The sequence below is a fragment of the Sciurus carolinensis genome, chromosome 3, assembly GCF_902686445.1.
Source record: "Sciurus carolinensis chromosome 3, mSciCar1.2, whole genome shotgun sequence".
Classification (NCBI taxonomy): Eukaryota; Metazoa; Chordata; class Mammalia; order Rodentia; family Sciuridae; genus Sciurus; species Sciurus carolinensis.
In genome coordinates, this window is record NC_062215.1 from 135598054 (window position 1) to 135623647 (window position 25594).

General features: G+C 32.5%; 1 protein-coding gene across 4 annotated transcripts in view; it reads right to left on the reverse strand.

Annotated features, from left to right (window-relative positions):
- Positions 1–8547: 8547 nt before the first annotated feature.
- Calcrl (calcitonin receptor like receptor) overlaps positions 8548–25594 on the reverse strand; it is a 98906-nt gene continuing 81859 nt past the window's right edge. For all 4 annotated transcript variants that reach the window (XM_047545448.1, XM_047545447.1, XM_047545446.1 and 1 more), the window contains 6 exons: positions 23399–23552; positions 22179–22239; positions 22027–22093; positions 15389–15607; positions 15188–15229; positions 8548–9775 (listed from right to left, as the gene is read on the reverse strand). In XM_047545448.1, the coding sequence (XP_047401404.1) occupies positions 9563–9775; positions 15188–15229; positions 15389–15607; positions 22027–22093; positions 22179–22239; positions 23399–23552 (756 nt within the window). In that variant the 3' untranslated portion in view covers positions 8548–9562. The remainder of the gene's footprint in view (positions 9776–15187; positions 15230–15388; positions 15608–22026; positions 22094–22178; positions 22240–23398; positions 23553–25594) is intronic.

A 25594-nucleotide genomic window follows, 5' to 3' on the forward strand; every position in this document is an offset into this window, starting at 1 on the left:
TTCAATTTCAATCACTGTAAACAGACTATTCAAATAGGAAAAAATGAGAATACAAAAGGATGAGCTACTTTCATCACATGATAGAAGAGACAATAGACTCAGAAGAGGAACATATCCATATTTCGTAGAAGGAATTCGTACAATAAGAATTTTTGCTAATTCCTTCCTTAAGAAGTCATTATTTTAAAATGATGCTTTAGCTTTATGGTTCTTTTATTTGCTGGTCTCTTTCCTAAGACTCTGATTATCAAGGAATGATAGAAAGTCCTTTGCAGAGCTTTATTATATATTATTCTTTATTCTCTCTTGTTAGTATGTATAGTGTGATAACCTCAAGTGGATACTAATTTCAGTCTTAATTTTATAACTTGGTAACAGTGTGACATTGACACAAATTTTCAAAGATGAGTTTTATTATTTATCATTTGAGGATTACATTTGTCCTATTGATTCGAATATCTTATTTTTGACAGATAAGAAGAATAGATGTTCATTGAGTGCCTACTATGTGTAAAGCTCTCATCAAACAGAGAAGGGGAAGGAAACACAACTATTTGGGCAGGAAGAGCTAGAGGAAAGGAAAATAAGCCTTGGAAGATCTTATAGCTGTCCAGGAGCAACATGCCACAGTGAGCAGGTGCAGAACAATGAGATTATAATACAGGAAGATTCTGTGATCTCTTAATGGGGTGTAAGTATCTCAAAAAAAAATCAGTGGTTGCAGGAATCAACAAAAACTTCCATTATGCAGAGAGTCAAGTATTCCCTATTAGCTTTTGCTGGGGGCATAAACATGTTTGTAGGCAGCTGCAGATAGAAATTTTATGAAAGATGGAAGACAAGGCAAATCTGTCTAATATGGAACAGAACTGACTGCATTTTTATAGGAGAAAGTAAGGAAACTTGTGGTTTTTGTTAGAATCTGTGTATCATGCATAATGTCTGCAGTTGGACAGCAGGACAAAGGCAGAGAGAAAAAGAGCTTACATAGATTCTGTGCAGAAGGGGGTAAGAGAACCCTTTGAGTGAGGGGACTCTACATGAGAATCAGTGTCTCCAGAGGAAGAAATACTGCCCAAAAAATTCTGATGTTTAATTCAATATTTAAGGATGCAACTGATATTTATTATTATTTTAATGTCAGTAAATAAGGGATTTGAAGTGATCTTTAGAACAACAGTGAAATTGGACTTTAAAATATCTCAATGGAAGAAGCTTATGACTTCTGGAGGAGCTTCAGTATGATTTCATTTAACAAATCCAATGTTATCAGTTACTTTAAGGAATACCCCATATTTCACAGACCATGAAGACCATAATATATAGAATATAGAGAATATAATATAGAATATAGATAATTTTATATTTTATATAATTCTATATTATATAGGATGTATAGTTGTTTGAATAATGTGGGTAGAATACTTGGTGTTTTCATAATCACTGATAAGATTTTTAAATTGTGACCTGTTGAAAATAGCAGGTGTGAGGTTTAATATGTATAATGAAAGCATGAAATAGAAATATGATAAACAAAGAAAGAAAAAAGAAAGAAAGAAAGAAAGAAAGAAAGAAAGAAAGAAAGAAAGAAAGAAAGAAAGCTTAACTATTTAACATGTATTTTTTTCAATAAGGAACCAGAAAGGATTAGATACTAATACAGGAACACGTCTATTATCCAAAGCAAGATGCATTCAGCTAGCACAAATATTTGGGTTCTTCCCCAATATTTTGGGGGTCTATTTTCAGAGTCCAAATGGGAACTTGTATATTTGACATAGTTCATGTATATAAAGGAAGCCATAAAACAATTAACTCTCTGTATTTGTCAAATAATTATATAAGAACAATTGGCTTCAAATTCTTACAAATCTCATAATTCTTGGAGATTTGCTCATAAATATGCTGGTATTGGATGAAATGGTGTTTTGGATCCATTCCCAGCTTCTCCTTGCACTGATGGGGCCCTTGTATATATACTTAAATACACATGTCAGACTGTACTTCTGAGTTCTTTCCACCTATCTGTATAAACAGCTATCCCATGGCCACTCATTAATGCTAATGTACACAGAAGTGCTATGGTCCATCACTGGGAAGGGGAATCCAGAGAAGAAAACAAACAAATAAACAAAAGATCATAAAGTTCCTGGATATATGGATAAACCATTTACTTTGGAAGTTCCAGGGACCTAGATGCCCAGGATATGGTTATAAGAGTAGGTTTAAGTTCTAGGTGGACATTTTTCTTGGCTCAAATAACTCCTCATCATAGGACAGGAGGTCAAGCTAGAATAAGGCCAGAGCTGAAATCTCTAGTGCAGAGATAAAAAGAGGTCCCTTTTCATGGATCTGAGGCTATTATTGCAAAGAGTGAATAGTGAGTTGGAATTCATGCCAGGACAGCAAGAAACACACCTAGACTTTTGAGCAAACTGGAATGAATGGTCATCCTGAGTTCATGGAACACTTGCTAGAGTGTAATTGCGATCTTGGAAGTGTCTTGGGTGTGTAGACCTGGATCAAGTAGGATTTTGTGTGTTTGTTTTTTTGTTGTTGTCATTATTTTTAAATAAAGGGATGCTTTATGTACTCAGAGGTGATGATCATCTCAATATTAATTGGGTTCAGGCAAGGTTATTCATTATCTCACCCACACTTGAAAAACAAATAAGAATAAAAGAAAAAAATGCCTGGTGTTTGAATTGCTTGTTCACTAGATGTATCTTGCCTTCGTGTAGCTTGGATGTGTAACCAGAAGCATGGAGTTCAGAAACACTCTGGAGTTGGCAGACATGTGCTCCTCTGTGAGTTTCGCAGTGCTCTGGCCACACAGTACATATGGGGACAAGCTGACGCAGAAGTGACTTTCTCTCTTGCTATTCTGTTTTCATCCTTTGTTCCTTGCGTGCTGTAAGCTGAGGTAAATGTTTCAAGCTAGTTAGCAGACTGTTTACAACACTTTTGGAAAATTAACATGGTAATTTTGATCCAAGGGAAGAGTTGTCTCTGGGTCAACTGAGATTTTCTTTTATGTAGTCTCCAGTTGAAACATAGAAAAATCTCATTTTGTAATTGGGAGCAATGATATCCGATTTAATTCAAAAATTTTTATAACCACATCTGTTTCTGTGTTGTAAGATTATTTGCGTAGTTTTGAATTGTAGTTTGTGTAGATTCAAAACAAAATTGCAGTCTGTCTTGGTGGCATACACCTGTAATACCAGCTACTTGGGAGGCTGAGGCAGAAGTTTCACAAAATTAAGGTCAGACCGTGCAACGTAGTGAGACCCTGTCGAAAATAAAACTTAAAAAGGGATAGGGTTGTAGCTCAGAGACAGTGCTCCTGGGTTCATGCCCACTGTCACAAAATTTAAAAAAAAAAAAAATATTGCTTAAAGGATTTAGTTCAGAAATGTTGTTTTGAAAGTAAACTGAAATGTGTTACAAATACCATTTTAAATTGTAAAATATGTATGGAGGAACTTCATTTTATACTATGATGTTCTTCATGTTATGCTTTTTGAAGACTACAGGTTTTATAACCTAACATCTGTTTTAAGATAACATCATTAGCTCAATATTGTGAATTTATCTGTGTTTTTAAATATATACCACGCTCAGTGATTTTTGACAAAATGACATAGCTTAAGGGCTAACTGTCTGAAAACACAGTGGGAGCATGTGTTCTGCCTTGTTGGTATACAATATTATTAAATATTTTTACTTTTCACCTCTGACTGACTTGAAACTTTGGTGTTTGGTGTTGTTTTCTTTATTTCCCTGGTTTAGTTTTAAAAATAACTATAAGTACTTTTTTTTTATGTTACCCTGATGTTGTTTTTATTATATATCCATATTAGCATAGCATGTTAATATTATTCTTGTCTCATCCAAATGCATAAAGTCTAGCTATAATTATATTTAATTCCTTGCTTGTTTTACAGAGATGTGTGTTTACCATTCTTGAAGATAGTACAGACTAAATTTTTCCTGAATATTGAAAATTCTAATTATCTTGATATAAGTATGGTGTTTACCTTAAAAATTAATGTCCAAACTCATTTTCATAGATCATTATGATATTCACATTATTTTCTGCTGTTTTTCCAAGTTAACATTGAAGGCAGTATTTTTTCAGATTTATTTCTTCAGTTTTTTAAAAAAATATTTTTAGTTATAGATGGACACAATACCTTTATTTTATTTATCTATTTTTATGTGGTGCTGATGATTGAACCCAGTGCCTCCATGTTCTAGGCAAGCACTCTGCCACTAAGGCACAACCCCAGCCCTTCTTCAGTTTTTGATATTATGACATCACATGACTCTCTTTGTAACTAGATGATGTTGTATTTTAGAAGTTATCTTTAAAGGAAAAAAAGGACATCAATCATAGCAGATATGAATAACTCAAAGTGGACCAATGACTTAACTATAAATGCAAAAACTATAAATCCCTTAGAAGAAATTGCAGGGATATGTCTTCATGACCTTGAGTTTGGTAAAAGACTTTCAGATATGATACCAACAAATGGATTGTACTTCATAGAATTTGTAAACTTGTGTGCTACAAAGGACAGTCAAGAAAGTGAAAAACCACAGAATGAGAGAAATATTTATTGAATAAGGGACCTGTATCAGTCATATATAAAAAAATTATGATTCAGTAATAAAAAGGCAACCAGATTTAAAATGCACAAGCATTTGAATAGGCATTATTTGACTAGATAAAGAAGATATGCAAATGGCCAATAAACACATTAAAAGAGGTTCCAAATTTTTAGCTATCAGGAAGATGCAAATCAAAGCCACAGGATACCATTTCCCATACATTAAACTGACAGGTAATAAAATGTACTGGAAAGCATGTGGAATAATCAAAATCTTGCTGTGATATACACTGCTCTAGGAATATAAAATTGTCTAGCTGTATGAGAAAACAGTCTGGCAGTTGCTCAAAAAATTCAGTTCTGTTATCAGATGCCCCAGAATTTCTACTCCTAGATACATTCTCAAGAGCAATAAAAATTTATGTCCAAAGAAAAACTTTAACATAATTGTTTATAACAGCATTATTGCTAATAACCAAATTTGGAAACAACACAGATGTCAATCAACAAACAATTGGATAAATAAAATATGGTATATCCATACAGTGGAATAATATTCAGACACAAAAATAAAGTATGGACGCAAAAAATATAAATGGATGCTAAAATATGGATGAACTTTGAAAGAAATCAGTCAAAAAGATACATGATATGGTTTTATTTCCAGAGGAGGGAAGTCTATCGAGGCAGAAAGATTTGTGGTGCATCAGGGCTGATGTAGAAGCAGGAATAGAGGAACAGATAAGGACTAGATAAAGAATATGTTTTTTTCTGGAGGTCATAAAAATCTAATAGAATTTTGGTGGTGGTAACATGTATCTGTGACTATACTAAAACCTACTAATACACTAATAACCACTCTACATGGATGAGTTATGTGGTTTGTGACCAATATTTCAATGAAGCTGTTAAAAATGCAGTGTAGTTCTAGATTTATGAAACAAACTTAGAAAGTCTGTGTTAACATAGACTTTACATAACTCAGTTATGTAACTAATCAAGTCAACTCCTATGAAATTAGCAGTATTTTGAATCAAGAATATTGTTTCTTTGAGATTATTAAAAACACAGGAAGGGGAGATTATAAGACAAAAATTCAGAAGTGTTTGAAGTGGATGTTCATGTATACATGTATATAAGCTCTCTCTCTCTCTCTGTCTCTCTCTGTCTCTCTCTGTCTCTCTCTGTCTCTCTCTCTCACACACACACACACACACACACACAAATTAAATCCAGATTTATCAGGTGACCCAGAATTTATTATTTTCTTATATGTGAGTTAATAGAGTGTCTTTTCTAGTGCTTACTGGTATGCACTCCTGAGTTATATCCAACTTTGATAATTTTGAGCTATTAGTAAAATAGCTCAAACATGTTACTTACAGAAAACTGATAAAATGTATATTATTCTCGATCACAGAAATAGAAATTATTCAGTAAAAAGCAACTGCTAGAGCAGTTTTGCATTTATTTGTAAATTCATTGCAGCATTTAAAAATTCTCAAATACATATGATAATTTGAATTGTCCTTCAGATGATTGTAACTTGTTACTAGTTTCATCATTTATTAATGAGTTGAGCAAAAGCTCTCATACATTTTCTAGTCCATTTGTGAGAATTATGATTATGCCTTCTTAAGTTGAAAAATCTTTTAATAGTTCTTTTCCTTTTCTTCTTTTCTAGTATTAAATACAAAGTCACATGGTGAAATATAGTGGAGAAAGGAGAATAATTCCCTACACATTTTCCTGTTTCTGGGCATCTTACTCCTTCCTATGGCATAAGAACAAATTTGAATGAATTATAGTTCGTTTGCCATTTCTTAACTTGAAAATAAATTCATATTTCTTTCTGAATTAGTTTATTAAGTTCACTTACTGGTTTATTGAAGACTTTAAGGAGCATAATAGAGATATATCTGTTGATTTTAAGGAGTATTCCACAAATCGCTGTGAAAAATATTTTTCTAAATTGGATTATTTAGCACTCCATTATATATAAGTGAGAGTCAACTTTAACTGATAATGTTAATATTTTCATAAAGTCAAGGTAGAGACATTTTAAGTTGGTATAACATGAGTTGTTTTAATTGATCATTATACCTTGAATATTTTTACAGATAATGTTTCTATTAGCAGATTAAAACCAAGAGAAAATTAAAATAAATTCACATTAGAAATTATGATCAATACATACAGCACTACAGTCAGAATTTCCATGTACATTGCATTACATTTGAAAAAACATTAAATTCCAGACTGGATATTTTGTTAATAAGTTCACTACAAAATAACTTTTGAAAAAAATGATAAAATAGAATTTTTAGAAAATTAAAATATGACTTTCACAATTGCAGAAAAATTTCAGATCTATTTTTTAAAAGCTAGAAATTCCCAAAATTAGTTATTAGATACCAAAAAAGTTTGCATCTAAAAGGTATCAGATTCATTTTTCTTTACAAATAAGATACAAAGATCTTAACAGTTCAGTTCAGCTTTAGAGAAATCTATCATTTAAAAATATTACTCTTAAAATATTTGAGTATAAAACTAATACTGATTAATCACAGATTGAATGGTACACCTGAGGACTGTATATCAGATGAACCTTGGCAATAAAATAAATCTCATCCACACTCAACAAGATCAAAGCACAATAAAAATACTCCAAAATTACAATATTGTTTTAACATACTCTCTGACAATTCAACATTTTCCACTGCCATTTATGCCTGAAACTGACAGATTGTCTAGAAGATTGCTGAAATACAAGAACACTGTCAGCAAAGGATATGAATCTGTGTCTTTGACAATAAATAGCTAAAATTGAATTTATTAAGAGGAAATTTTTTTATAATTTAGGCAGTTGAAAGTTCAGAACAGCCTGCGTTCCTTTTTATGACAGGTTACTATGAAATCCATAAATCTGAAACTAACTTAATGATACCTTCACATGTATAGATAAATTATAAATGCATTTACCAGACCATTTAATATGTAAATTCTTACTAATTTATAAAATTTTCCTTGACAATTTCAAATGACTTCTGAACTCAACATTATTGATGACTTAAGAAATAACTTATGATGATTATTTATTTCAATCCATCTTAAGCTGACACACTTCAAAAACACATGTATGCAATGACTTCTCCTAAAATTGATGTTCACTAATTGAAGTCATTCTTGTTCTTTGGAGATTTTAGTGAAAAATAACATTAGAAAAACCAAATCCTATTTAAATGTCAGTTTAATTCATTAGCAAGGTTTTTCTACCATCTTAATTATTGAAAAAATGTCTGACAATTGTTCCTCAATGATATGTTCAAGTCTCTCACTGACTTGTACTATCATACGCATAGTCCTCTAAAATATTAAAACATTGTAATATATATATGCATACATATATATTTTTCCTCTAGTTTCTTTTTTTTCTTTAATAATCTGGGACATATTATCAGCACATATAATCAGCCACATATCATCATATAGTAAAAGTCAGTAAAGTAGTACTTTAATGTGGTAAAATCCATATGAATAGTAGATTGGCATTTATTACAGTAGTTGTTGAAAATTTCTAGATTAGAATGTGAGTTCATCATCGAAATGGAAGGAAAATTATGTCAAGCACACCTACTATTAGGGTATGAATTATTGAAGCTAATATGTCAAAAAGATAATGGCCTTGCATTTTTAAAATAAATATTTTATATTTTATCATAGATGTGTCTGTTTTATTTTTTAGCTCTCAAACTTCTGATGCTGGTATCTGGTTGTCCTTAAAATATTTACCAAATATAGAATACCAGACTCTATTTTATTATAAAGTCAGCCCAGACACAGTATCAGATATTAACATGTATACATGTTGTTCAGTGATGTCAAGTTGGTAGTTTAAAATCTGTTTTTGCTTTTTAAAAAGAATTACCTAGGCTGTGTGCATTTGAGACTATAAAATAAAATACTGAAGTATTTACAAGCTCATTTTTCACAATTCTTTTTTTTTTTTTTACAAACTTCCAAGATAATAAGAAATCCTTCATTGATTTCCTTCATCTAAAATGATTGCTAATTTGTCTACACAGTAGAAATGGAAGGGACAAAGTTTTCTATTTACAGATTCAGGGAAACTGATTCCCTCTTACTTGTATAGCAAGACGGGAAAGTAGCTGCTAGGTGTTTTGTAGAGTCAACCAGGATGTCTCCCTGATAATACAGAAGTAGGAGCACATATCATGTAGCCTGTTCACCAAGTCTCAGAAAAGGACATGCCATAGACTATAACGGTGATGTGTCAGCAAACGAGTAGCTCACAGAAATTCTGCTGTTACTTTTTTAGGGCATAGAGGGTAAGCCAACAGGGATAATTAACTCTGTCTGGTCTGTTTGAAAAGGTATTATAAAAAAAAAAAAAAAAAAAAAAAAAGAGTTAGAGTGCTTTCTGGACAAGTAAACATCAACTGCACCTGTGACACTGGGGTAAAGATTTTTCCCAGCCAACATGTAAAAAATAACTTTTTCTTCAACATGTAGAAAACTTAGCTAGGTCTCGTTAGGTGACAAGAGTAGAATTATACCCATTCTGTATGTGAACCTTTGGTCTTATTCATCTGTAGGTTCTTGCAGTGTTGTGCTGCAGCTGAGCCACATCAGCTCATGAAAGTTGATTGTGTTTATCATTTTTCCCAATTCCACCTTCAGTGATGTCAAGTTGGTAGTTTAAAATCTGCCACAGGGAGAGTATTTACTGGCAAATATTATAAATCAGGGCTTTCTTCCCCACATAGAGCTAGTTGTCAAACATTTATCAACACAATTCTCCTTTAAGTGGAAGACTGTCTTTATGGCATTTGAGAAATTCATCTAATATTGAAGTTTTCTGCTGCAAAACCACAGGTCCAAATCCTTGAGTTAAGATTGGCATGAAGCAGGTGATGAGGCCTCCATTTTCATATAACTATATCACTTAATTTTTCTGGTTTCAAGACAACATTTTCAATATCATGGATGCTTTTTCCATTTAAGTGTTCACTAGGACATTCGTGAGTATCACTGATAGTGGACACTGTGTAAGATGCACTACGGAGAGCATCTGAGTGGGAAAAGCTGTTTCCAAACTGGATTTTGTATTGATTCCAGTTTCTTCTCAGAATTGCTTGAACCTATCAATCAAAAAGAAATGAGGAATCCATTAATTGAAATGAAGATATTGCTTTTAAAACACAGTGAAATAAGTTGTAGAAAAGTTGTTCTTGAAAAAACCTTGATGTTAGTAAATAATATTGCTTCATTTTCTTATTTAATTAAAAATTAAATAAATTGTGTTTACATCAGGAAACATTGTTACACTTTGACACTCTTCTAGTATTTTTTATTTCATGCCTTGTCTTTGAATCATTAATAATGTGTATGTGTGTATTGCTATCAAATAAAAAATAAATTATAATAAATTAAATATAAAAATAAAAACAGCAATCTTTTGTTGAATGATTACCAGATGCCAGAAATTGGACTATATTCTGAAAGTGAAAGAGCAGGGTATTCATTCCACATGAAGCTTACTTCTTGGAGGCATAAAAAGTATTATACAAATAGTTGTAGAAGGGATGAATATTTTGAAAAAAATATTTAGGAATTTTACATCTCCACTCCTGTGTATTTGGATCCTTTTTTCCCTGAATGAATTTTTAATTTAGTGAACTTTTTTTTTTCTGATTTGAGTTAGAGATTGGGTCTGGATAGATTATATGCAGTGATTTTGTGTTTTAATTAATATTAAGGCCCTAAAAGTCTATACTTTTTTTTTTTTTTTTTTGTACTGGGGTTGGACCTGGGGATGCTTTACTACTGAACTACATACCCAGTTCTTTTTTATTGATTTATTTTAAGACAAGGTCTCAATAAGTTGCTGAGGAAGGCCTTCAACTTTCTTCTGCCTCAAACTCCTGAGTCTCTGGGATTACAGGAATGTACCACCAAGCTTGGCCAGTAATTTTCATATTGAGTCAGTGAGCCCAAAGGAGAATATTAAAATACACCTTGAACTCAATCAGGTTGACATTCCAGGTCTGATATGTGTGTAGATTGGCTTGGGGCAGCCTGCTTCTAGGTTAGGAGCCCATTCCCTGTGTCCCTATGTACTTTTGCCTTAAGTGTGCATTGTTTGTTCTTCCCCAAGCTCTCTATGGTTCTTTAACCCTGTGATTATTTCCCCAGAGGAACTGTAAGCATCTTAAAGTAATTTTCCAGTAATGTACTATTAACATACTTATTCAGTAATTGTTTAATTCAATTTTCTTTATATATAGTTCTTCAATTTTCTATTCACTATATTCATATACACAAATCATAATTAAATCTTTATAAAGGTATTACTTATTTCTTTGTATTTCCTTCTCCAAGTTACATTCTGTAACAAATGGGGATCACCAGGATGTCTTCAAAGTCCTATTAAAGTCTCCTATATTCTGTCACTTAAAAGGAACACAAAGTTTTTCTGTCCTGTTATGTTTTAGCATGTAGAAAATAAAAAGTAAGAGTCAAATACAGAGTGAACAATTAATAAATCAATGCTATAACTTGGTTTTAAAAATCGTATTATTATGAAGCTCAGTAACTGTAGGACATTTAAGGTCATTTCTTTCTATATGATAAACAAAAATGAGGAAGTAATTTATTTTCATGTAAATGTGCTTGGAAAATAAAAGCATTTTAGACAATAAATGTATTCATCTTGCAGAAAAAAATACTTTGTTCTTGGTTTAGTTATTCTAAATCCTCCAAGGAAAATATTTAAATAAATTTTAAAAATAATATCCATTTTATTCAATATCTTCAAAAACGTAATCAAATGACAAATGAAATAGTTTTAGATTGTGAATTTTTAGATAAAAGTATTCAGAGATTTAAAACAAAAAATACTTTCATCTCTCTAAATATTCTGATGATGTTTTAGTCAGCTTTTTTGATGTTCTAACCAAAAAGCCTGACAAGAATAATGTAGAGGATGAAAAGTTTATTTGGGCTCATGGTTTCAGAAGTCTCAGTCCATTGCTTTGGACAGAAGGTAAGGCAACGTATCATGGCAGAAGGGAGTAGAATAGGAGAGCAGGTCTGGAAATGGCATCAGGAAGCAGAGAAGCATACTGGGCTCACCAAGGACAAAATATATACCCCAAAGCCACGCCCTCAGTGACCTACCTCCTCCTGCCACACCCTACCTGCCTATGGTTCCCACCCAGTTAATCCATTCAACTGGATTAATGCACTGATTAGGTTATGGCTCTCATAACCCAATTAGTCAATCTCTGAATGTTCTAGTATTGTTTAACACATGAACTTTTGGGAGATGCCTCATATCTAAACAATAACAGATAAGAATTTTTTAATCATGATTCTTTTTATACTTAATAAATCCCTCCTCCCTTTATTGCTATTGTTGGACTGACAGAATACAGAAACATAACTTCAGATAGAAAGGATGTAGAGCACACCTTTGCCTAAAAGATTCCACATAAATGTGAGAAGCAGCTGACCACAAAGAAATATATTAGTTGTGAGCCTATTACTTATAATCCTTAACAGGAAAGCTTAAATTCAATTCTAAAAGACAAAATAGCTTTTGAAATATTTGCCTGTTTCCCCTTGAAATGTATTTGATAAAGGCCATCCTTTTATTTCTTCTTTGCAACTAAATTATCACAAAAACCATGGGAGGTCAGTGTCCTGGAGTATGAGTTCTTATTTACTGAAGTTAAAAATAAACCTAATTAGAGACCCACAGGCCTTGTAGTCTTCTGGTTGTTTATATTATTCTGTATGAGGATGTTACATTTTTATCTGCTTCCTCTAACATGAGATCACACTGGTTCAATGGAACATTAAAGTGGTCACTCCATAAATTTAAATTAAGTAAAGATGACCTGGTGTTATTAAATATTTGAGTATGTTTTTCATTGTTTTACTTATTAGCTTTATGCAAATAGTATGGTCAAATATTTAGAATATAACATTACAATCTTATATGCTTGTTAATACCTGATAAGGATCTAAGTCTCTACTCCTTAATCTGATCAACTAAAAAATTTAATAGAGGTTCACATAGAAATTCTACTTGTTCTCATTATAAAATGTGAGTTCAGTTGTTCTCAGAAAATGTTTTTTTTCACTCTATAAAAATATCTACCTTCTATTGTCTGATGGCCAGATTCTCTCATTTATGTTAGCAGTGCATGTTTTTATCTGTGTGGACTAAGGATGAGAGGAAAGAGACCAGAGCACTTCTAAAGCCACTGCTGTTGAACTATTGAGAAATAGCAATAGGAAGATGTTGGCTAAAAATAATTAAGGTGGAAGAAGAAAAAAAAAAAAAATCCAGCAATATTAGGCTAAAGGCAAGCCACTTGACCTAATGTGGAAAGCAAGGAGGGAACTAAGCCTGAGTAAATGATTTTATGAACATGACATAGTTGGAACTAGACAAAGCAGATTTGGCACTGTTTCTTCATGCTATGAAAGTGGGAAAAACTAAGAGGCAAAGAGATAAAAAGGAGGGATTATAGTATTTCTTAAGATGAGAGATGAATCATACGCAAACAGGGTTTGTATCTCCAGAGATAAAGAAAAGGGGACAGATATTACAGATGTTGCGAAGAACCAAAGGATTTGGCAAGAACCTGGTTCAAAGGCTTATTATTATTGTAATTTTCCAATGCCAAAATGTTCTCAATTTTAGGATATGGCAGAAGATCAAGGGCCTGTGTCTCTTTTGCTTATACAGATAAAGTGTAACAGGAGTGTTAGGCATTAGTTTGATATTCTCTGGGCACCCTTTTTAAATAAAAGAGCCAATCTGAGATTCTGATTCCAATATAATTAATGTTACCACTTTGTACATGTATTTTTGAAAAATAAGTTGTTTGACAAAATTAAGGGATCTATAATAGATTAATGATTTAGTGAGGGTGGAATATTGCACAAAAATCTTTACATTCCTTAGTTTACATTAATCCTTGTGAAATTAATGTATAAAGGACTTGTTTTTACTTCCCTTTAATAAAGATAGGCACATACTCTCAAACTCTGAGCATTTCCTAAAATAGAGCAACCATCAGGTTTTTAATGCATTGTTGTGTTTATTCTATGTTGTCGCCTATCACAGAACATTTTGCTAGTGATTGTTTCAAATATTTAAAAATTACACATTATAAAAATAAAATCTGCTTCTGTAGATACAGAGGTATACCTTTTGTGTTTTAAGCACATTCATTTGCCTTGTCCCTATCACTCTCATCTCTATCTAAATGTTACATCCTATGTTGACAGCATATAGGGTTGTCTAAATCCATGTGTACTGGAGTACATTTACAGAGGTACCTAACAAAGACTTTTTGAATTTTTTATCAAAACAAATCATGTATCTGTTCCTTCTAATAGTGCTCCATCTATACTTCTCATTGACTTAGAGAAAATAGCAACATCTTGTTTTCGGTGTAGAAGAATCATAAATACTACTTAATATGTGTTGATAATTCCACACACAATTATTAGTAAGTGGATATACACAATAAATATGTATATTTTAAAATTAAATATATTTTAATTTTTAATCTATAAGCAATGAATTGCATTATATACCAAGAGAAAGATATAAAATATTATTTAAACCAGGAAAAACAATATTTCATGGTTTTATATGACATTTACCGTGAGTTCCAAGGTTGTGTTTTAGGACTGATTCCCATAAGGTTAATGCCATTTGGTTTCCCATTCAAAGCTTTATGATAAGCTTTCCAGTTATCAATTTTCATGTCTCACTCAGTTACTGTCTGGATTTCTAAACTTTGCTCAATTTTGCCAAAATCTTCCAGGTTAAAATTTGTCAAGTAAATTAGAAACATATGAAAAACTAAGTCAATATAGCTCAAACCACTGAGTTACAACAATATCCATATGTATAAGTAATATAGCAACAGATTTTAAATTCTTCAAACCTCCCAAGTAGGAAAGCCTTGGATAAAAATCTAGAGGAATTCAGAACATATTGCCGTGTTATGAACTACAGCAATTATAGCATTCTATTCTAAATTTCCCAACCACTGCACCTTTCCCCTATATAACTGAGAGTTTAGTTTGTTTACATCTTTTTGTATCCACTGTAAAGCTTTTTCCAAAAGCTACATTGTGAAGTGGGGCAGGCAGGGTGGGGGGTTGGGGAATGTGCAGATTCTATTTCTTGTTACAGTCCATGTTCTATGAAGGTAAGTATCACCTAGCGTCATGCCTGGGGTAAAGTCCAGAATTAATAGGATCCAGTGGTAGGTCAAAAGACTAGATGAATAAAAGTCACTGATGGAATATTTTAAAGTGTGGCTGACTTTTCCCTAACCCTTAAACTCCAATATGACTTGAGCTTTAGAGAAGGAAATTTTCACTTATGAAAAGAGATGTTATGACTCTTTTCTCTGATAGAAATGGAATTTGGAATGATCATTCCAAGGGAATTTGTAACTCAATCTCATTTTTAAGGAAAAATAAATATCAAATGATAACAGGAATAAAATCAACTGACATACCTCTCCATTGAAAAAGCAGAAAATTGTAGAGACCAAAAGACCCTGTAAGAGAAAAATAGAAGTCTACTTGAATCCCAATGAAAAAGATACATGTATTTATAACCAACTTGACCCATCAGTAGTCAAGAATGAAACCAAAGCTATATTCAAATTTAACACCAAATTTCTCAAGCTGCCTTACTGATGTCAAGAATGTCTTACCTGGAAGTGCATCAGGATGTGAATGATGTAGTCAAATACTTCTTCTGCAATCCTTCCTTCAGGTCTCCAAGGAATAAGCACAAATTCAATGCCAAGCAACGGCACCAGGATAAGAGTAGCTCTCACAGCTTTCATGTAGAGATTGGACTCTGCCTGGTGTGTGACTTTTAACTTAGTGATGAGCACACGTACAATATTTAATAGGAAGAAAAGATTCACCTAAAAAAAACAAAATGACACATAAAAACCACTTCATATTTAACATAAAGAAGCATTATTGGAGCTCCAGTTTTATAAATCTTACAATATTTACAATATTAGCTGGGCGTGGTGGCATGTCTGTAACCCTAGCTCCCTCGGAAGCTAAGGAAGGAAGATGGCAGGTTCAAGGCCAACCTGGTCAATGTAGCAAGACCCTGCCTTAAAATGAAAGAAAATAAATAAATAAAAAGAGCTGGGATTTTAGCTCAGTGTTAGAGCACCCCTTGGTTCAATCCCTAGTACTGCAAAAAAAAAAAAAAAAAAAAGAAAAGAAAAGGAAAAAAAATTTACAACATAGGAAAAGATCTACTATTTGTCTAAGATATTAATTTGTGATTTCTCAAAATGTGACTTACAAGCACATCAATTTCAATCAATTAAACTTTAAAGCTAAAGCACATGATTGAATCATTGTGGAACACATTCAGTTGTGAAATATTTGAGTGTTTTATCTTAGTTTTTCTAATGCAGTGTTTTTTGAATTTTTTCTGTGGTCCAAAAACTAAAGATTTTTAACATTTCAAATTAAATGAGAAATTATTTTTAACAGATGTTGATTTTTTTTTTTTTTTTTTTTGTACCCAGGGGCACTTAATTCCTGAGCCACATCCCCAGTCCTTTTTAACAAACTTTTTTTTTTTTTTAATTTTGAGATAGGGTCACACTAAGTTGTTTAAGGCCTTGCTGATTTGCTGGGGCTGGCTTTGAACTTGTGATCCCTCTGCCTCAGCCTCCTGAGTCTCTGGGATCACATGTGTGTGCCACCATACCTGGCACAAATGTTAATTTTTAAAAGAATCGCCTATTTGTCAGTGTCCATGTTACCTATTTTCCAAATAAACACCATAATAATGGTCTTCAGATTTTTTTTCCTTTCTTTTTGTCACAATAATCTTTATAATATCCTTTTGTGACAATAATTATTAAAACAACTCTCAAGATAGTACTATTGTCTTCTCTATCCTTATGAGGAGGCCGAGTCATGCAGGTGGACCAGCTGCTATGAGCCCCAGATCATCCTAGAAATAAGAGCAGTTGGCATCCCCTGGGACCTTCTAATAATTACTTTGTCTAGTTGTGTATTTACTGTCTCCTATGCCTCAATAACTTCCCCAAGAGACAACACTCCCTTTGAAAGGGAGACATAAAACTTTGAAAATATAAGGTGAATCAGGAAAGAATCTTGGGAAACACAACCCTCCTCCAATTCCACTTTTCTCTTTGTTTTATTCACTCAAGTCAATATTGTTTACTTTTGTCCTTTTGCTCTGGTCCCATCCTTTATGCCTTTCATAGGATTATGAATATTAACTTTGGAAAAGCCTCATAGGGGCTAATTTCTTTTCTCTTTCCTTTTTCCCTCACCCTGATTTCAATCATCTGCCCTTTGTTTTACAATCTTAAACTTTCAAACTACAGACCAGCGTATAATTTATATCCATGAACCTTAATTTTAAAAAATGAAAAATAATGGTAGTATCTCATTTAGTGTGGAAAAGAATAACATAACAATTACTAATTTAAGACAACGGTGACAAAAATGATCAGGCATAAAAATATTCTAGTACTGTTAGAGAATTCAATGTAATATGTACTTTGAAAATGCACAGTTCACTAGAATCCTGATGATGACACATCTATGAAAAAGACCGTGTTTGGAGACACAGGAAAAGACAAAAGGCAGAATAAAGACAAAAGCAGGATAAGCCAATTGAACAGGTGTAACAATGAAACATGACAAATTGGCAAGCCAGCTGCGCCTCTGCTCCTACTCCTACAGGCTCTTCCAAGCATTCATTGGTGTTTAAAATTTCCACTAAATAGAAATCACTATCAGTTCGAAGAAGAAAAGAAAACAATGTTTTTTTAATCTACTTATATATTATAGACTATTTTAAAATCTTAATATATAAATTCATAATTACAAATAAAACAAGGAAGAACTGTTGCAATTTAGATCCATGTTACATGAAAGCTCTTTAAACACCAAGACTTGTCTAACATGGCAAGTCTGATTTAAAACATGAAACTAGAAACAAGAATTGACGGTGGAGTTAATCTTTACGTTAGAAAGAATAGTTATCTTTCTTGAATAGTTATCTTACAGTGAATTAGACACTGTTCTCCACACCATTTTCCACATAATTATCATATCCTATTTTATTTTCTGGAAATATTTCCATATTTCCATTGTTAACAAAAATGGAACAAGAATTTCAAATTTAAGATGAACTGTTTCTGAATTTTACCCAACTTGGAACCAACCTAGTTATAAAGAGAAGACTGTTTCTGTTTTGATAACCATAAAGTTCAAGTGTTGATAAGGACAAGACATTTTCATATTGGCAAACCACCCTAGGGTCATGAAAGAAAGCAGGGTGAATCTTCACAGTATCTATAGAAAGGTTCCTGGAAGCCATTCTCATACAAGGATGGCCAGCAATTCCTTAACGATGCCCTGAAGTGACCTAAATATCTCCTACTAAACTCAAATTAAATGTATCCTCTCTCAGCTTCCCCTTGGCAGGATCTAAAAGTGTTGCAATCACTCCAATACCACCCTGCTCAAGGGAAATGTGATAGAGGAAGTCTGAGTGGAAAGAAAATGATTGTGGTTAAAATATCTTATTTTTAAAAGTTGTACAAAGACATTCAACCATATGAACAGTTACTAAAGCCCTGCCCAGGATCTTGGAATTGGCAGGACCAGTGGGGGCCCTGCAGTTTAAACGAGGGCAGAATAATTTAAACTGGTAGAAAAACAGGCTCCTAATCTTGTCTTAGGCCAACAAGATGGAAAAATTTTATACAAATAGAGTGGATTTTCACTTCCTCTCTTGCTGAGTAGCTTGATAGGCTAAATCCTTATATTTACTGTGGCTATGCTATCTATTCTCTCCTGGAGTTGATGTGAACAGGCTTTTCTGAGGATTGGGTTAGCTGTTATTACATTTTGCATTTGCTAGGTATTTTTACTTCTTGAAAATCTCTCTGGTTTAGGAGTGGATCACATAATTCTGTGTACAGTCAGATCTTTGGAATAAAATGTTTCCTTGTATTTGTTCTGGAAGCTCATGGGTGGCCCTAACAACCCATTTAATTTCTTTGAGCTTTGCTCAGAACAGAATGATGATAACACGCAGAAATTACAAACGAAGAAACTTTTTAAAGCATTTTTCCTGTTTATTGTATTTGGGGCATTGTGCTAATCACTTATCAGAAAGCGTTTTATTTAATCCTTGCAAGACCCTGTGAAGCATGCTTCTTATTCCCTCATTATAGATGAGAAAATAGTCACTGAGAGGTTAAAAATGAAACAAAGCAGAACTTGCCCTGAGATACACGGCCAGCAGGGATAGAATCAGGAATGGAGAACTGGTTCTTTGAGTTCAAAGCATGCAAAGCCAGGCAGCCTCAGAGTACACTTCAACTCAGTGTGCACGCATGTCCCCAGCATGTGGAGGGTGCAAGAAACAGAAGTGCACCTTTCTTTGAGATTTTCATTAGAATCTATATTGTCATGTTAAAATTTTCATAAAGAACATTAAAATAATGTGTTGGTTTTTGAACTGGCTGTCTTGTGGGATGAGGCACAAACACGGAATTTGACACTTGCTATGTGCTCTCTACATACCAGGCTAAGCATATTTTATACATGAACACATTTAATACTTACTTCTAAAAACTTTAAAAATCACTACTTATTATTATTTTAAAATTGATAAGTAACATTTGTACATTAATTGTGGTACATTATCATAATTTGAAAACATGTAATGATCAAATCAGAGTGATTTACATTTCCAGTTTCTGAAATATCATCATTTCTGTGTGCTGGGAACCTCCAAACTCTTCTCTGTTTTTTTTTTTTTTTAAGTCTATAATTAATTGATACAGACACTTGATACCCTACAGTGCATAGAACATGGGAACTGCTTTCCTTCCTCTATATTTCAGTATTCATAATCCACTCTCCTACTATTCCCCCTACTCACCCCTCCTAACCATTCTACTCTCTCCTTCTGTGGGATCAACTTTTTATTTCCCACTAATGAGTGAGAACATGCAGTATTTGTTTTCCTGTGCCTGGCTGATTTCACTTAGCATAATGTCCTCTGTGCCATCCAAGTTGCAGCGAATGACAGGATTTCATCATCTTTCTATGGTGAATAATATTCTATTGTGAATATAAGCCACATTATTTTTCATCCATTCATCTGCGGGTGAACACTTTGATTAATTTTTTAGATTATTTTTTATTTTTACAGACTGCATTTTGATTCATTGTACACAAATGGGGTACATCTTTTCGTTCTATGGTTGTGCATGATGTAGATACAAACCATTCATGTAATCATACATGTAGATAGGATAATGATGTCTGTCTCATTCCACCATTTTTCATACCCCCCTGATTTCCCTCTAAGTAATCTAAAGTTCCTCCATTCTTCTCTCATCCCCCCACCACATGAATGCAAATACCGTGTAAGTGCAGGTGTAGCACACTGATTTCATTTTCTTTGGATATATGCCCAAAATTACAACTGCCAAATGAAATGAGAATTCTTCCTCAGTTTTTTGAGAAACCTCCATATTCTTTTCCACATGGTACCAATGGTGTATGAGATTCCCTTTCTATACATCCTTATCAGCATTTGTAATTTTTTGTCTTTTTGATGACAGTCATTCTTACTAGGGTGAGATGATGTCTCATGTCATTTTGATTTTCATTTCCCTGATGATTAGTGATGTTGAATTTTTTTCATTCATATGCCCACTGGTCATTTGTATATCTTCTTTAGAGGAATATCTATTCAGATAATTTGCCCTCGATTAGACTTTTATTTTTTTCTGCCGAGTTAATAGTTCCTTATCTATCCTGGATATTAATCTTTTCAAATGAATAGTTGCAAGTATTTTCTTCCATTCTGTAGGTTGTTTTTAAACTCATCAACTGCTCTATTTGACATGCAGAAACTTCTTAGATGTAATTCTATGTGTAGTTTTGCTTTTGTTGCTTATTCTTTAGGGAAAATATGTATTTACCTATGCCAATATCTTTAAGTGTTTACCCTATTTTTTTTCTAATCTTTCAAAGCTTTGGGTTTTACAAGTAGGTCTTCAATATATTTTTAGTTGATTTATGCCTATGGTGAGAGGTAGGGGTCTAGTTTCATTCTTCTGCATTTGTTTATCCTCTTTCCTCAGCTCTATTTATTGATAAGATTGTCATTTCTCCAACTTATACTCCTGGCAGCTTTGTAGAAAGTAATTTGGCTGTAAAAATGAAGGGTTAAAATCTGAATTCCATTCTGTTCCATTGATCTTTGTGTCTGTTTTTATGCCAGTAACATCTGTTTCAATTGTTATAACTTTGTATTGCTTTAAAGTTCAGAATTATAATGCCTCCAAGTATGGTTCTTTTTTGCTTAGAATTGCTTTATCTATTGTTTGTGTGTGTGTATGTGTGAGGGTTTGTATGAATTTTGTGATCATATTTTCTAGGTTTGTTAAGAATGTTGTTTTTATTTTGATGAGGAATACAATGAATCTGTAGGTTACTTTAGGAAGCATGGACATTTTAACAACATTAATTCTTCCAATCCATGAACATGGGATATCTTTCAATTGTGTGTGTGTGTCCTCTATGATTTATTTCTTTTATGAGTTTTATAATTTTCATTAGAGATATTGAACTTCCTTCATTAAATTTATTCCTAGGTATTTGTGTGTATGCATGTGTATGTGTGCTTATACACATCACAAACTGGATATTAACTGTCTTTTTCAGACAGTTAATCATTGGTATAAAAGTCACCACTTTTTCAGTCCTTATAATGACAGACTTGAGATTCAGAATAATTAGTTTAATTGCCTTAGGTCCCACAGCAAATAGAGGTGCAAGTGGAATTTAAATCCAGGCAATCAGTTACCCTCTTAATTATGATACACTTTTGAGAATGCCTTTTTCTTGGTTGCCCTCCTCATTTATCAGATCCATCCTCCCTCTTGTTCTGTGTCCCAGGATGTGACATCTGAGGATGACATCCTCATTCAGACTTTCTTGCCCTCTGACATTTGCTATATTTGGCCAAAGTAAGATCAGACTAAAGGAAGAGGGAGAAGCTTGAGTATTTCTTCTATTGCTGCTTCTCAGGAACCTGTGGTTTTACGCTGTTTTTTTTCCTGTACTCACATGAGTTCCTCTGCCTTTTCTCCCTGCACCTCAAAGAGAAGGCCTCCAGTGGAACCTAGTCAGTTAAGCATTGCAAGAACATCATTTCCATTCTGACAATGGAGACACTGAAGAATGTAACACAGCCAGAAGATTCACAAATATGAGCAATGTCGAGAAAAAGAAAATTTTAATTACATACCAGTAAGGCAGCACAAATCGGACCATGAATAATGTAGAGGAGATGTGTATCAGAACTGATCCAGCAACTAAGGGAAAAAATAAAGATGTTATGTTGAAGATTTATGTTCTACTTAATTCTAATAGAAATTATAAAGAGAGAGACTCTCTTACTTGTCATTGTAATATAAACTTCTGGCAATGGCATGTATACAGGCAGGAATCAGTGGAAATCCTATAGACACAAGAGAACAAAATTTTAAATATGCAGTTTTCTTTGTAGATGCAACTCCTAAAATAGTCATAAAGTATGTAAGTCAGAAATATTTTAGGAGCTAAAAAACTGGTCAGCATATGTTTATTGAGTAAATAGCACCTGTATGGTCAAGCAATAAGTATGATAAACTTTTATGTATTTTTATTTTTGTGTTTGTGTGTATGTAAGTGTAAATTTTCTTCTAATATAAGTCATTTTGAACTGGGGGACTCCAGAGCTAAGTCCATAAATGTGCTGTCTGAGTGCTAAAGTCTAGAAGAAATTCGGCATTTATACACTTTTTGTTTTTCCTTTTATACTGTTTGTTAGAGATGGAATTGGCTAATATTTTGTAGACAACCAAAAATGGGAAATTGACAACAATTTCTACTATGAGAGACAAAATAACAGTAAGCCATTTTCTGATGAAGACAAGGAAGAGAAAGAAATGTTTTTGCACCAGAAGTTTTGCATATTTTTAACTTTCTAAATCATATCTTTACAAAATTAGACAAATAAATGCTGGTAAAGGTATCTAGCTGTTCTAAAAATTGTGTTTATATACATACATATCTCTTTATAACTACAACTATTATATACCTTGATCTAGACAGATGATAAATAAGTAAAATTATAGCTTCATTTTGGAAAATTAGTCTTGTTGAATTCAGTTTGTGCATTTTATACATTTTGCATTATTTCAATTGCTTTTAAAAATACACCAGAGGATGTCAGTGTTTTGTTTTGTAAATAATACCACATCAAGAGTTCATATGGGAAACAAATAGATTTTTTTTGCATGACTTTATTCAATTACTGACACTAAGCAAAGACTAGATTCCTAATTCATGATTCTCATTTTATTTTTTAGTCACTACATATTCCATCAACCTAAACTATTAATTGGCATATTAAATATAAAAAAGACACTGAATTATTATTCAACCTGTGAGTACTGAAAACAATGAGCCAGTGATCCTTTGGTTTAAACATTTCAATATACAGCAACAAGAAAACGTTAACCACCTGACATTCTTAAAAATAATTAAAATAATTATATTTTTATTGCAAAAATGCCTCACATCTCTCAAACCTTTGTTAAAGAGTTGAATCAGCAGAGGTATGTAGGGGCACTTACCCCAGCCAAGAAAATAATACCACATCAAATGCTGCTTCTCAGCAAACACGGCCACCACGATAAGTGTGTGCAGGTAAATGCCTTCACAGAGCATCCAGAAGTAGTTACAGCCCATCAGGTAAAGGTGGATGAACTGTGACACCTTACAACTAATCTGTGGGAAAAGGAAAATGATCTTCTGTCTTTATTCATGATTCCACTATACACAAAATTTTATATGTTAATGACTAAGATTTGTAAATGGCTAGTCTTCATATTTTATGGTGCCTCTAAAATTTTTATCCACAGACTCTAAAGACAGGTAATGATATGTCTCCCAGAAAATTCTGTAAACTCCATTTGACTTTATTTAGAGGATTTGTGTTTGTCTAGTGCACTCTGGTCATTATGTAATTAAAAGTATAAGCATTTCACCCACACATAACTTTACATCTATTTTAATCATGAATATCTTGATTGTTTCAATCTGTCAGAAAAATATTTAAGAATTTTAAAAACATAGAAGTATATTAATTTTTCATACTACTAGTGAAAATACTTAGTAAATAATACTATAATGAGGTAATTGGCCACCCTGTCCAAATACAAAACATGAGAGCTTTGTGTGGGCATAAAGAAGAAAAAAATATGGTTTCTCTTCCTCTTTTCCTGAAGTTTCCACTTTCTCTTCTCTACTTTTACAGAGACAGGAAAAGGGAGGTTCAAGTATTGGATAATGAAAACACAAAAGAGTAAGAGAGAGTCACTCCCTTGATGAAGGAAATAAACAAATGTCTCTCAGAAATATATGGCAAATTAATTACCCCTATCAACTCTGATTTCCAATCTGAAAGTCAATAAATATTAAGAGGCAACTATCATAATTTTTGAAATAAACGTCTTTCTTTAAAAAGAAAATTAGAATTAAAAGCAGTGGAAAATAAATATTGAGTATCATAGAACAGTATTAATAACATTTACATAGGAATTAGCTTAAAATATTTTACATATTTTATTTTATTTAATCTTTATAGCAATTTTGTGAGGTATGCATTATCCTTAGGCATATATTTATTGATAAAAGACTGAGTACAGGAAAATTAAAATGATTTGCTAATATGCATATAACCTCAATCAAAACTACATACAAAATACAATTCTTCTAATTGCAATTTTACTTTTACTATTGTGTACAATATCACCTGTTACATGAATTTATAAAACCCATTTCTTTATTAAGTATATGTGCAGAATGCATGACATTGAATTTTAAATAATGCAACTTTATGTGAAATACTATACTATGTAAAATTCTTCTCAAAGTAAAAATGAGTTATTCAACTCTATCTATAGAATGATGTACCTCAACTTCAAATTTTTATCTTTATGGTTTTTAGATATTCATTTTAAATTGGGTTTCTTGATTTCAACAAAATGTTAATCTATATACTATTTTTAATGATAATATTTAGAATATGCTTCAGAAAAATTTATTTCTACACAGGACATTGGTGCTATAAGCAAATAATACATTCTCCCAAGAAGGTATTAAAATAATTACACTGTAATTTATGTTTTGTGGATTAAAAAACATTCTTGTAAAAAAAAATACAAGGTTTAGAAACTTGCTTTACAACTTTGTGACAAAACTCTGAATCTCCTTGTCCTAGAAAAATGCAGTCTAAAATGACAGGATGTTAGCCAGTTTTTTATATTGCTAATTATACCCTGGTGTGTTTCCTAACCCAGTGACTTTAGGGTGGAACATACACAAGATTAAACAATCCGGATGCACATGAGCAAACAATGAAGGGAATTTTAGGACTTTGGAAATTACCCTAAAAACACACATAAAACACAAATGAGAGTTGTTTATTGACCTATTGGGCGAAAATCCCTTTCCTTCTCTGATTTCAGTAACTAGATACTCTTAAAAAAAAAAAGAAAGAAAGAAAGAAAAAACTACATTATACACACACACACACACAAATCCATGTCCAAAACTATAGTATAAGCTACAAACATTATGAAAGCAGATAATCATAAAAATTTAATATACATCATAATTGCAGATATTTTAATTAAAATATACCATACACAAGCACATAGGGTGCATAAAATATATACAATTATATAACTCAATTTTAACTTATATGTTAAAAATAGACAAAATGACTTGTAAGGAAACAATCTCAGAATGTTTGAGACAATGAAGTT